The sequence below is a fragment of the Labrus mixtus genome, chromosome 19, assembly GCF_963584025.1.
Source record: "Labrus mixtus chromosome 19, fLabMix1.1, whole genome shotgun sequence".
Classification (NCBI taxonomy): Eukaryota; Metazoa; Chordata; class Actinopteri; order Labriformes; family Labridae; genus Labrus; species Labrus mixtus.
Window position 1 is genome coordinate 12,620,089 of NC_083630.1, and position 12,571 is coordinate 12,632,659.

Sequence of the window (12,571 nt, forward strand, 5' to 3'; positions counted from 1 at the left end):
ACTTGCCATTTGTCACTGCAGGGCCTTGCTGAAGACTCCTTTAAAAAACAGGTGGAGGGGGTTTGCTCCACTGGTTTTGAGGGATTTATGAAGTGCTGGGGTTCTTATGGTGCTCCGTTTTTAACAGTATTTTGATGGAGGAAGATCAAAGTCTCCAAAGTTGTCAGATGAAACCCCACTGAATGGAAGTATCTCACAAATGTATCAGTGTTCACTCAGCAATGTTTACAAGCTTGCATGCGGGCTGCGGAGAAAGTAAAATACACGAGATGAAAGGTTTTACAAATGAGACGTCTGTTTAACTCACACTGTCAAGTCTGTTGTGTACGAAGCAGTTTTTAATTTATGCACAGTAACACAAGCAAACATGTAAAAAGAGTTAGTTGCAACTGAACCACTGAATAACCTAATATTTGGTTATACACTGTGAACAGGAATATTTCAAATCAATGAATGGATTTCATCTAGTAGTATATGTGTAGCGCTCCAGTTGGGGTTCAGGAGAATAGTGTTTGCTCCATCTGTACAGTAAATGCCATTAACATCCTGCGCCCACAAATACATCTTTAACTCAGAAGCCAAAGGGATAGCGAACACTATCAAAATTCAAAAACATTATTTTTTTTTTGTTACAAAAAATATAAAAAGTACGGTGACAAAGACTGAACTTGATGCAGGCTGATATGATAACTTTTCAGAATGCACAAAGTTTTTTTTTTTTTTTAAACAGAAATGTTTCATTCTTTTAACACTTGAGACACTGAATAAATGTATTAAAAGAAAAAAACTACAGACATAGGCTCCAAACTTAACCTCCTGTACAAAACAAAAGCACCTTGAAAACAAAACAGAAGAAAAAACAAAACAAGAAAAAACAAGATAAATTTGCAATGAAAGTTCAATATCTGGAAAATACCCAAGCTGATAGCATGATGTAAAAAAAAGAGTTGGACAGAATGGACCATGAACTTTAAATATCTACATCCTGATTCAAGGACTGGGTGTGGATATTGATCTATCTGGAGATTTTGGCAGCTGTAAATAGTAAAAGCCACCAGGCTTCCCAACAGACATTTGATTTGATGTCTTTCCAAATCCAGTCCTGAACCTAAGACAAGCTAAAAAAGAAGCACTTCTTTTCGAGTCCCTGAACCCTGGAATGCCATAAATCATGCAAAATGAAACATAACGGCAGAGAAAACACATCAGATGAAGTCATGCAAAGCGGTTTTGTGGTTATTTCCCATCATTACAAATACATAATCTTTTTTTAGAGGCGTCACAGGAAAGTTAAAAGGGATCACATGTCCCACAGTCTCTTTGAGTTCAGTTCTTATTTTTCCCTTTTTTAAGTCCACAATTGGAAATCCAGTTTGTCATTTTCTCAGCGAGAGTCAGAAATTGAGCTTTCCACGTGTACCCCAAGGCACCTGAGAGAGAGTGGGCGTTTCCCTCCATAAGCAACACTGTGTGTCTGTTTTCATTACATACAAGCTGCCATAGAGTCTCCAAGTGTGACACGCACTGTGCCAAGAATCTCAATAAAGCAGAAAAAAGAATACAGTCATATGGATGATGGTGCTGGAATCCCCGCTGTGTTACGGAGTGTGTACTGCTGAACTGAGAGCTAATAGTCATCGTAGGTGTTGAGGTCGGTGAAGTATGCATTGGTGTAGGTCTTCCCGGCAAGCTGTGGATTGAAGTACTTATTTCTTTCCTCCAGAATCAGATTGTTTTTGTTGAAGGCCTATGGATGAAAAATGGAGAGGAGGAGAAAGGAGTCAGCTTGGACTTGTTTGCAACACATGGATCAAGTGTTTATTCAGCCCAGATGGCAGTGTAAAAAGCAAATACATACAAACCCCCCAAAAAGTGAAAACAAGCATTGCAAATCAATGGGACACTGCTCTGTGAATGAAACATACATTTCACAGAGCAAGGTCAAAGCATTTGCAAACAGGCTAGGGAAGTGATAAGCCACCACAGGGCTGAATTATTTTGATGCGCTTCCATATGTCCACCTCTGTCAACGCTAATACCCAGCATCAGCAGTTTTTATGGCCCTTGGATTGCTGCTCCTCCAGGACAATCTTAGTCATAAAAATCGATCAAAAGGGGGGCCGTTTTTCTGTTAAACAATAAGGAAGAGCCATGGGGGCGTCTTCTCTGTCCCTGCTTGACATAGTAAACATGGAATGAGCTTCTGATGTGGTGCTCAATACAACATCAGCAATTTGGCAAATTGATGCGTTCATATCCCGTCTGTTGCAGGGAATATGTGTGCTGGGAGTCCCTCAGGGCGCTGTAATTGAACACTTGATGATGCTGCATTTGCAGTTGATGGATGTTTTCCGACTGACGCTGAAAGGGAATGAGCGCGCTGGACAGAAAACGTGTATATTTAGCTTCTTTCCCATCATGTGATTTGCACTCAATGAGAATGCAATCAACACTCCCGCAGCCCCTGAGATGGTTATGTGTCTCTGCAGGTGGCCCCATGGCTGCTTTTAATAGCTGTGCTACAACGCTTGTAAGCATCATCGACTCTGTCTTTTAGCCTTAAACGTCTTTAATTAGCCGAAGAATGATTACATTTGTGTTTTTGGTGCGGTAAACACAATTTGCTCAAGTATGGAGTGGCATTAGTGACAGAGAGGGAACAGAAGAGCACAATAAAAGACAATATTCTTTCTAAATGCAACAAATAAAACCATTTAAGAAGACAAAAGAACAACATGGAAAAAAAACATGCTAATGGAGGCACCAAAAAAGGAGGGATACACTGCCTTCTCACAAGCTGGGAGGGAGAAGGGGGGGATGTCGTGATGGACGGATGAAGGGGTCTGAGCAGAGAAACTACAGTCTGTTAGCCAACCTGCCACACACATGAAGTGCCACAGGAGGTGGACGGGCAGGGCACGGTGGGGAAGAGGAAGAAGTAGTAGTAGTAGTAGTGGTTTGGGTCAAAGAGTTGCTGGGGGGTATGTTGCTGAGATCAGAGGTCAGTGGTTAGTAGAAAATCTCCAGGCCGCGCATGGACACCCCCATGTTAGCAGAGAGAGGCTGGTGCATGGCGGGGTCGTCCAAGGGCAAGAGTACCGACACGTCTGGCTGCAAGGGGGAGAGGAAGGGGCAAGAGTCATCCTCACAAAAACCCTGAGGCCATATACTGTCTAACACGAAGCCTGGAAATGTGTAAACTATACATGAAACAACAGATACATGTTGAATTAGGCTTGTTTTCATATAGCAGACTGCTGTTAATACTCCTGTTGGCCAGAAAACAGTATCTATGATACACTGTGCATAATCATCATGACTAATGAGTCATCAACATCAGGATTAAAGCCAAAAAACATCAAAATATGGCATCAGATGCTCTTCATTACACTCAAAGGACCTATTTTAATGTTTGAAAATTCACCCTGACATCCAAACTTCAGTGAGTGAGGGTTAGAGGAAGAATGAGCTTTTTGGAAAGACCGTGTTCATTTGTCATGCAGCTACTTTCCTATTTTCACACGGACTGTCTATATTCATATCCGCCTCTATCTACAATAGAACTAACTGAGTTACGCTCTACACTCCTGACTCTAATTGTATGACAGATGAACGCTCCTCACACCTTTATCCCAGAAATGAAATTACATTTAGAGACATTTGCTCCAGGCTCAAAGCTCTGCGATTCTCTCTGTGGCAGTTTTAACAAAAAAGAAAAAAGAAGACCGTCATATCTGTGTAGTTGTTTTGCAAACAGACACACAGGTATCCACTTAGTTTATATAACATATAGCTGATGTTGAAGACTTCGTCTGAAAGAACAGAGTTATGAAAAACAATGGAAAATGTAGTTTATTCAGCGCTACTGTTAAATCAACCGACGTCAATCCTGAGGTGAGTTTGAAATTTAGCGTACAACTTGAATAATTCCCATTTGAATGTCTGATGAACATCTCTCCTTAACAGATCATTATTAGTTACGTCTGACAGATGCAGTAAGTTCTTCTACCTCAGTCTTTTTAGTAGTGTGTTTATAATACTATGATCATCCAGCTCTACATTGTTATACAAAAACAGAGCTTCTATTTCTTCTCCAAGGATTAAAAGGTGCACATGCCACATTATCTGCAGTAAAACGAGTCAGCTTGAATCTTTAAGAAGTCATTCAGAAGGAAACAACACACTAAGCTAACAGTTGCTTGGTAATCTGGCTACAATAGTAACTGCAAATAAAATTTGGCAGCCAATTAGAAAGGAGAAGTCTTTCTTTCTTTTTTTTAAAAATTAAATCAATCTTTGAATCAATATCCCATTGCTTCTTTAATACTCAGTAGCTGCTTACGAGCAGGAGAACAAATAGGTACCAGGTTTTTTTTACCAGAGGGCTGGGAAGTGTCAAGGCTATCTTTCAAAGTAGAAATCAAACACACATTAGAGTCCAGTTCTTCATTGGCATAACATCATGTTACCACATTCATTGCTTTTGAATCTCCTTTTTTAGAGCAAAAAAAAAAAGAAGAATGGACAAGGTGTCCAAGTGGTCGAAACGCTCCTTAATACAGAGCACTAGAAACCCTTGAAAAAAGCCCAGCTGGAGCGATGAGTGTCTGCGGACGAGCACTAATCAGCAGCTCAATCTGGCACTGAAGGCCTGATGTATCAGAGGGATAAGAGGCTGTTTGTACCAGGAGAGGAGCTGGAACAGCCGACTGGCTGCGATTTAGGATGCAATAATGACAGAAAGGACCTGTCTGAGCAGGGAAATGTGCAGATGCAGAGCGTCCTCGCTGATTACCTACCCACGCACCGATAAGTAATTGCATTAGTATGTTATGAGAAAGCAGTGTATGACCACTGACACAGAACAAAGTCACACACTGAGACACACACGGAGAGAAGATGTAAGCACAACTGCCTATCTGTTACACGACTGCAGAGTGTCAGCACAGGACAGGAGGCGGTGTGACAGTGAGAGTCATGCAGAAAGAAGTGCGTTTAATCAAGCCTGACACTGGAGGAAGAGGCAAACCGTTGCTCATTGGCTCGGGAGTCAGAGTGTGGCATCACTTGATCAAACTGAATAGTTAAGAAATGTTACAAACTCTACACATCTGACATCTGTCAAGTGTGACCTGCAGCTAACCCCCGTCCAAAAACCTGTCCACAGACCTTGATGGCTTCCACCGAGTCGTATTTGTCCAGTTTGTTGATGTGGTTGGTGATGCTGGTGTTGAGCGGAGCGGCTGAGATGGGGTGGATGACAGTGGCGTCGTGCGCCTGCTGCTGGTAGCGCTGGCAGTACGAGTAGACCAGCAGGGTGACTAGACAGCCGAGGATGGAGCTGCTGAGCCCCACAGCGATCATGTGGAAAAGATTAAAGTCTGGGAGAGAGAAAGGGAGGAGAGGAAGGGGGTGATTCTCTGTCAATTCACACAAGTGGAAGAGGTAATTGAAACTACATAGATATGGTAATGATGGAGTGTTCTGCAAGAAAGAAGACTTCTTGAGACCTTGGAGGGAAAGCAAGATTTCATTTTTTTTTCTCTTTTTCTGCAGTTTTGGTCGTTTTGATGTGTGCTAGTAGGTCCTATTTCATTCCACTTATAAAAGATGCTGCTTGTATCTTTTAAAAACATGCAACTTTTCACTAGATGTTGTCACTGTCTGCTCATAATACAGCACACGTTTGCTCTGAGTTGCCAAACTTATTTTTTCTTTCAAAAATTTGCAAAAGGGAATGAAAAAAAGGCATTAAGTGAGTCGCCATTGTGCTCTTCAGAATCAATTATTTTAAAGTCAGTTATAATATATTGAAATTCTGAACTGGTTTCATTATAATTAATGCAGTGTACTTATTGAATGTAAACTGTTTAATCATGGGCCCTGGCTTCGACTGGCCTTTATCTCTGTGGGGAAAAAAAATGCGTAGGAAAGAAGAGTTATTTTCTGTAGCCAGCAGCTCCGTCTGTTTGCTGCACAGCTCCCTTTCAGGCTGTATATAGTTTTCATCACACTAAACAATGATAATAAAAGCATCTGTAGCCTGTGCACAGGGCAAAACTCAGTCGGCTAAAGGCTCCTAAAGCTGCCTGTTTAAGGCAATCCCTCCATCTGCATTTTTATCAACTCAGAGCACTCTCATATATGGACTCTCATATGTGGATTATTGCAGCTGGCCAGTAAGACGACACTGTTAAAAGTGATTTTATTGATGCACTCAAACTCCCACTGTCACTGTGGAAAACTGCAGTGTTTTGGTTTTTCAGGATTAAAGTTTTACTGAATAGACAAATACAGCAGCGTAAGCAAAGATTTTGTCGCCTCTGCTGCCCTGTAACGTGGCTTTATTTTAGGTGGAAAAGATATTTATGGCTCAGGAAGTGTGAGGCATTTCCAACCAAACTTGACACATTTCATACACAGTGCATTTATGACCACCAACAGATACGATCACCATCTTTCTTTCATGTTTCTTTGGGTATATTACAACTGGATTTATTGGCTTTAAAGCAGGATTAGAAAAACATTTTACTGAAAAGATGCTGCACATGAGCACAAGCAGGTCTTAAGCTCCCGACTTTTCTTACACACACACATTCTTACACACACACACGTGCTGAAAATTACCTCCACACCGCATCTCCTCCTGGCTTGAGCGTGCAATCGAGACTTCTGACAAAGGGGAGAGGGAGAAAAGGCACAAGGCAGCGGAATTAGGGCTAAAAACCATAAACGCAGACAAACAGCCCTGTTAGCGGGACAAATTGTACCCTAGAAGATGAGAGTAGAGATGAAAGCTACACTCAATATGATACAGATTATCGTAAAAAACATCCAAAAGCTAATCACGGCTGTGGCACCTGGAGTAGTTTATGACAAGTATCAGCTCTCATTAAAGGAAATGAAGTACAAGACGCTGCTAATGAACCTTAATGGACTATACTGTTCCCATTAAAGGGGATGGATGATAAGGTATAAAGGTAAATGGGTGATTCTTTACAGACCTGTGAAGGGCCTTCATGATTATTATTACCCTGCTAATTAATACAGAAAAGGTTACAAATGTGTGTTTCGATCAAATGTTTATTCTCTCAATTAATTATTCCTCAAGTTTTAGAAGTCAAGGACTCTCCTCGTGGGTAATAACGTTTTCTAGAATAAATGCAGTTTTTTTCTTCTTTATAGCAGTTGTGTTTTTGTAGTTCTACAAAGTGAAAAGCATGAACCTTTTCTTTGTTCAAAGGAGGAGTTTTAATGATCTTTGTGCAATCAATGCTCTGCGTTGTCTCACATTACGGGCTGTCAATCGGGAGATGCCTGTCTAAGCAGATATCAATACAAATGATGTGTGTGTGTGTGTGTGTATTTATAGGTTTTAGGAGTTTCTTAATGTTCAGTCTTTCAGAAAAAGCATTGTCTTTCAGAAACTCAACTCTAAGACTTTGGTTTCAGCCTCTCAATGCAAGATTTATAAAAAGAGATCAAATAGATCAAAACAAAAAGAAGGCGCCGTGAGTCGTACATACAGGAGAACAAACCTGTCAGTGTATCAGGATTTATAGTCATTATCACCTTAAAAAAAAACGCGGGTTTAAAGTTGCAGCTTTTAAACCACCAGTAAAGAGAGTGTCATTTTTTTTTTTTACCACTAGTTTGTTCAGCTCTTCATTTAGCTCAGCTTTCTGGAAGAAAAGATCACTTCTGAGTCTCCGGCTGTCCGTCTGGTTATAACACTTTTGCCGGACATTTTGAAAAAGCAGACCCATTTGTTTAGACTTGCCTTTATTTGAACCGTCTGTCTGTTATTATGTCCTTATCTGCATTTATTGTCTTTCATTATGAATCACTTTGAGACGTCTGCTCCTGAAAGGTGCTATATAAAAACACTTTACTTACTAACTTTCACCTAGCCTGATTGGTTTCATTACAATGAACAGACAGACACCAACTCTCAGGCCTTATCACCAGATGTAATTTAGAGTTTGGTGATTTGGTATGCAGGGTGAGATGAAAATATAAACAGTGCTGAAGCCTCTCAGGAGCCAGCTGGAGCCTGTGCTGTGGTTTAGAGGATCCAGGTTAGTTCCAAACTTAACATTAATATACTTCCCCTGATCTGTTTCACCTGCAACTGTTAGCATGTCTGACTATCAAGGTAATTATTCCCTAGGATACAGTGGTACATTGAATAAACATTGTTACTTACAAGGCTGACGACAACATGAATACCTAAGTACACTTGTTTGAGAGGCTGGGTTAAAATAACCTCTGTTTAGTATTTATCCACATTTGTAAACGTATCTTTGAGGCTATGAGAGTTTAAGCTGATCTGTGTTACTCTCTCTAGCTTCAAGTTTTCTTGAAACATACAAATATGAACACGCATGTGATCAAAGGCGCTAAACAGGGTTGTTTGAACAAAATACATATCCGATTACACATACAAGACAAATGACTTGAATGTGTAAGCGTTCTTGGCAATAAACCTGATTCTTCTTCTTGTCATATGTATGTTTTTATTTTCATACTGATGAATCATGGATTAACTAGCTCTGAGTTGAAATACAATGTTGTTAAGTTGTAAAGGATCTTAAACTGCTGTTTCAGTATTGTATCGGTATATACTGTAGCTACTGACCAGTCTACGCAACACTGCTGATATTCTCATTAGGAGAATGCTTGCTTATTAGAGGAATCTATCATTTCAACACAGATGTCAGCAAACAGTTGAGCGACCACGCTCGTAAAGAAAATAGCATACAGGAGCCATTCTCCATTTTCCTTCTAACATCCGGGGAAAAAAAAAAAAAGTAAAACTGCTGGTGTAAGTGCTTTTTGCATTGCCCGACAAGACTCCGAGGCTCATAATGAAACTAATATAGTAGCAGGGTTGTTGGAATGATGAGGGAGACAGCCCTTAAGTGCAGCACCTGAGTTCACGCCCCCATGTAATCACCTACCGCACTCTGGAGTCCCTCCGCAAGACACAAATCCCAACCATCTCCAAAAGTGCTGCCCTGTCGCTGAACCTGACCTCTGACACGGAGACGACTCCCTCAGAGGGATCAATAACGTATTTCATTATCACAGGATTCTTGGAAATGGACTAAATTACTGCTCTGGGCATATGGTGGTGGGTGGTATGCAGAATATGAGTGTGTGTTCAGGAGTTGTGTGTTAAGTCATGCTTGAGTGCTTAAGACTTTTTCCTCAGGAGGAAAGATGTGTGTGTGTGTTTGTGTGTGTGTGTGTGTGTGTGTGTGTTTGTGTGTGTGTGTGTGTGTGTGTGTGTGTGTGTGTGTGTGTGTGTGTGTTTGTGTGTGTGTGTGTGTGTGTGTGTGTGTGTGTGTGTGTGTGTGTGTGTGATCACCTGGTATAAAATTGGAGTCAGGAGAGCATGGCCGGGTCTCGCTGTTGTTTCCTGAGCACTGGTTTCCAGTGGGGAACAGGACGTCGCAGTGACGGACGCGCATCTGGGCCCCGTTGGAGTCACAGTGGGACCACTCTGACCAGCTGGACCAGCTCTCTGAAAACGGAAACGACAGTGTATCTCTCACAGCCTGTCAGGTGTGTGTGTGTGTGTGTGTGTGTGTGTGTGTGTGTGTGTGTGTGTGTGTGTGTGTGAGTGCCCTCAGCCGCAAATTAGCTATGCATGAGTGTGTTCTGAGGAGCCGAGAGGGACTAAAGAAAATAAGCAATGAACCTTTGATGGATTGGTGGCCGAGTCAGAGCCCTAAGCTGCTTATCACTGAAGTTTAAGTTCAAGTGTGTGTGTTTGTGTGTTTGTTTGTGTGTGTGTACCTGGACAGGATTGTGTGTTGCAAAGCGCCTCCTCAGTGTGCAGACCCAGGCAGATGTCCCCTCCGTAGGCTGGTGGGGGGTTGCTGCAGGTTCGCGTCCTCATGTAGTGTCCCCCTCCGCATGTCACTGAACACTTGGACCATGAAGACCAGCACGACCAGCTGCCGTCCACTGAACACAGCATATCAGTGACACATTGTTTATGTTAATGCACAAAAAAAACCCAAAACATTTTTTAGTTGTGTACTTGATGCAGGACAGCAGGGCATTGGCGTTTTATTTCCGTGTCGCTTCGTTTTCTAGGAAATTATTCCCTTCAATGTGTTCTGTTTTCCTGGATTTAGTTCTGGGTCATTTCAAAGCAAAAATTTCCTCCAACGTCAAGCCATTCCAAAACCATTTCAAACTGCAAACTGTGATGCAGAAATGTACAGCAATTTGAGTATGTGTGCTGTTTTGAAGTCACATGAAATGCGCTTCACCCAGCTGTTACACCAAACGCCCGACCCCCCCCCTGAACTCCACACTCTGTCCTCTGATTAATAAAGATAAATGAAGCATCGCAGTCTGCCGCTGTTGTTGTCCTTTCATGCGGTGCCAAGTGGCAAACAACAGTCAGTTATAAACACCTGGATTCACACATAAATGGAAGACATAAATAGAGGAAGAGAAGTGAGAGAAATTTAAGAGGAAAAAATAGCAATAAACGGAGGAAATCTTTTTTTTTTTGCCGTGAATCACAACAAAGGTAAATATGCTTCACCAATCATCCGGATAAAAACGTACTCCGTCGTGGCAGAGAGATATTCCCCCTTCAGAGCCACTTGAGGATTGCTTTTAAAGACCTGATGATGGCTGGCAGCACAGTGCTGGTAATTGAAGTTGCCCAAGCTTTTTGTCATCTCAGTGTAATTTCTCTATCACAAAGTGACACATAAGTCGATCCCTGGCCCGCCATGACGGATCGTCTCATCTGGGGGCGCAGACGCAAGAAAAAACACAGATTCATTTGTTTCCCAACCAGATGGATGGCAGCCATAACACCTTTTCTTCTTCTTCTTCATAGTGCACTAATGCATTTATAAAAAGTGCTGGATTAACCACCGGAGGATTGCAATCGGTCTGGCAGCACAGTACGCTTTTCTGGAAATAATATCTCACTTTCAGAGGGGTGCTAATTGAGTATGCATTAGTATTCATTGCTACTCAGGCTGTGTTAAGTCGGTTCCTTTGGGGGACAAGGGAGCAGAGTTTTTCATCAACATATTGTAGCTATGGTATTATTACCCTCAACAGAATAGGTGTATTACATGTATTAGCATAGCAATGTGGCGCAGGGGAATCAAAGCACACTCACTCGATGTTTGACTCACAGGGGAACACTTGTAGCAGCTTTACAGGCAAATCTGACGCTCTTACATCCATCCAGCGTCTTCATCTGAGCTCGCAGCTGATAACAGCTTACCCTATTAGCGCTCAAGCTGCTAGGAGCTGAATAGCATTCACGCTCGCTGAATAAATTAACAAGCTGTAAAAATAGTATTGATGGCCGTCGTGCCTCTTGTCTCTTTTTGCCTGTTCACAGCGTGGCAGCCACTATGAAGCCAAATCGTAGTGGTGGAAGATGGCACACAGATTCCAGACTTTTTAGTTGGCTACCTAATCCCTTCTCCAGGGCGCTTGATTAATAATCATGTGTGACTATGCGCCTGCTTTGGTGCCTGCACAGGATTCCAGGTGCGCTTTCCACCAAACTAAACGCTGGATTTCCATTTAGACAGCTTACCACCCTTGTCAGACGGAGCATTCTTTTAATTAGAAAGCTTCCTCTTCTCCTTCCGCTGGAGGAGCGTTGAATACGCATTGTCTCAAGGCTTCTCACAACAGAATAAGGCCTCCCATAGCTGGCAGCATAATTACCCAGCGATGTAATTACATAGTGGAGCGCCACAGGGATAGTCCCTGATTCCTGCTGTAAATTGGGGTCTTCGTCACACCTCTTATCTGCAACTGATTTCTTTTGTGGCTCCTGATAATTTGGTAAGTCATTTTGTCACTAATTCTTTATCCAGTAATCAAGGAAAAACAGAGATGGAGTGTTGGGTGGATTAGTGTGTATTTATCTGTGTGTGTGTGTGTGTGAAAAAGAGCTGGCTACGAGACCAATTTCTCCTATTGAATATGTTCGTATCTCTGTGTGTTGTGAGCCAATCGTGTTTGTGTTCAGTATAACCAGTGTAGGGACTATCGCGTTACTAATTTACATGTTACTGTAACACCACTACTATTTTTTTATATATTTTTTTTTATATTTATTTTTGAGCTTTTTGTGCCTTTAATGGAGAGATAGGTCAGTGGATAGAGCTGGAAATCAGGGAGAGACAGTGTGGGGGATGACATGCGGGAAAGGAGCCACAGGCTGGATTCGAACCTGGGCCGCCCGATTGGAGGACCATGGCCTTCATACATGGGGCGAGCGCACTAACCAACAGTGAGAGATTTCTAACATTAGGTTTATTGCTTAGATTTGTAGACCCCTTAAAATGTGATGGTGCATTGTTTGGCCCCGACGACACTACTATTTGCACTAACTATTAACTAATTAGTTACTTTCCAGATTCAAAGCCGTTTTAATTACTGACATTTAAAAGCACTTGTTTCTCGTTACTTTATGTGAAAACAGCCGACAAGCAGACGATGTGACGCTAAAGTCGGCACAGTAGCATCCTTGGAGAAAGAACGTTGCACGCTGTAGACAAACACAGGCAGG

At 42.0% G+C, this 12,571-nt stretch overlaps 1 protein-coding gene across 3 annotated transcripts in view; it reads right to left on the reverse strand.

Moving 5' to 3' along the window:
* Positions 1 to 316: 316 nt before the first annotated feature.
* Positions 317 to 12,571, reverse strand: part of sema5a (sema domain, seven thrombospondin repeats (type 1 and type 1-like), transmembrane domain (TM) and short cytoplasmic domain, (semaphorin) 5A) — a 126,420-nt gene continuing 114,165 nt past the window's right edge. Inside the window, exons 18-23 of one of the 3 annotated variants that reach the window (XR_009676619.1) lie at positions 9,802 to 9,972; positions 9,371 to 9,526; positions 6,628 to 6,672; positions 5,170 to 5,381; positions 2,887 to 3,111; positions 1,611 to 1,747 (exon numbers count right to left, since the gene is read on the reverse strand). Coding sequence is in view for 1 of the 3 variants with exons in the window: in XM_061064260.1 (XP_060920243.1) it covers positions 1,628 to 1,747; positions 5,170 to 5,381; positions 6,628 to 6,672; positions 9,371 to 9,526; positions 9,802 to 9,972 (704 nt within the window). In the remaining 2 variants the exon portion in view is untranslated. Of the gene's footprint in view, positions 1,748 to 2,875; positions 3,112 to 5,169; positions 5,382 to 6,627; positions 6,673 to 9,370; positions 9,527 to 9,801; positions 9,973 to 12,571 lie in introns of all 3 variants that reach the window. The other 2 variants (XR_009676618.1, XM_061064260.1) reach the window with 2 other exon arrangements.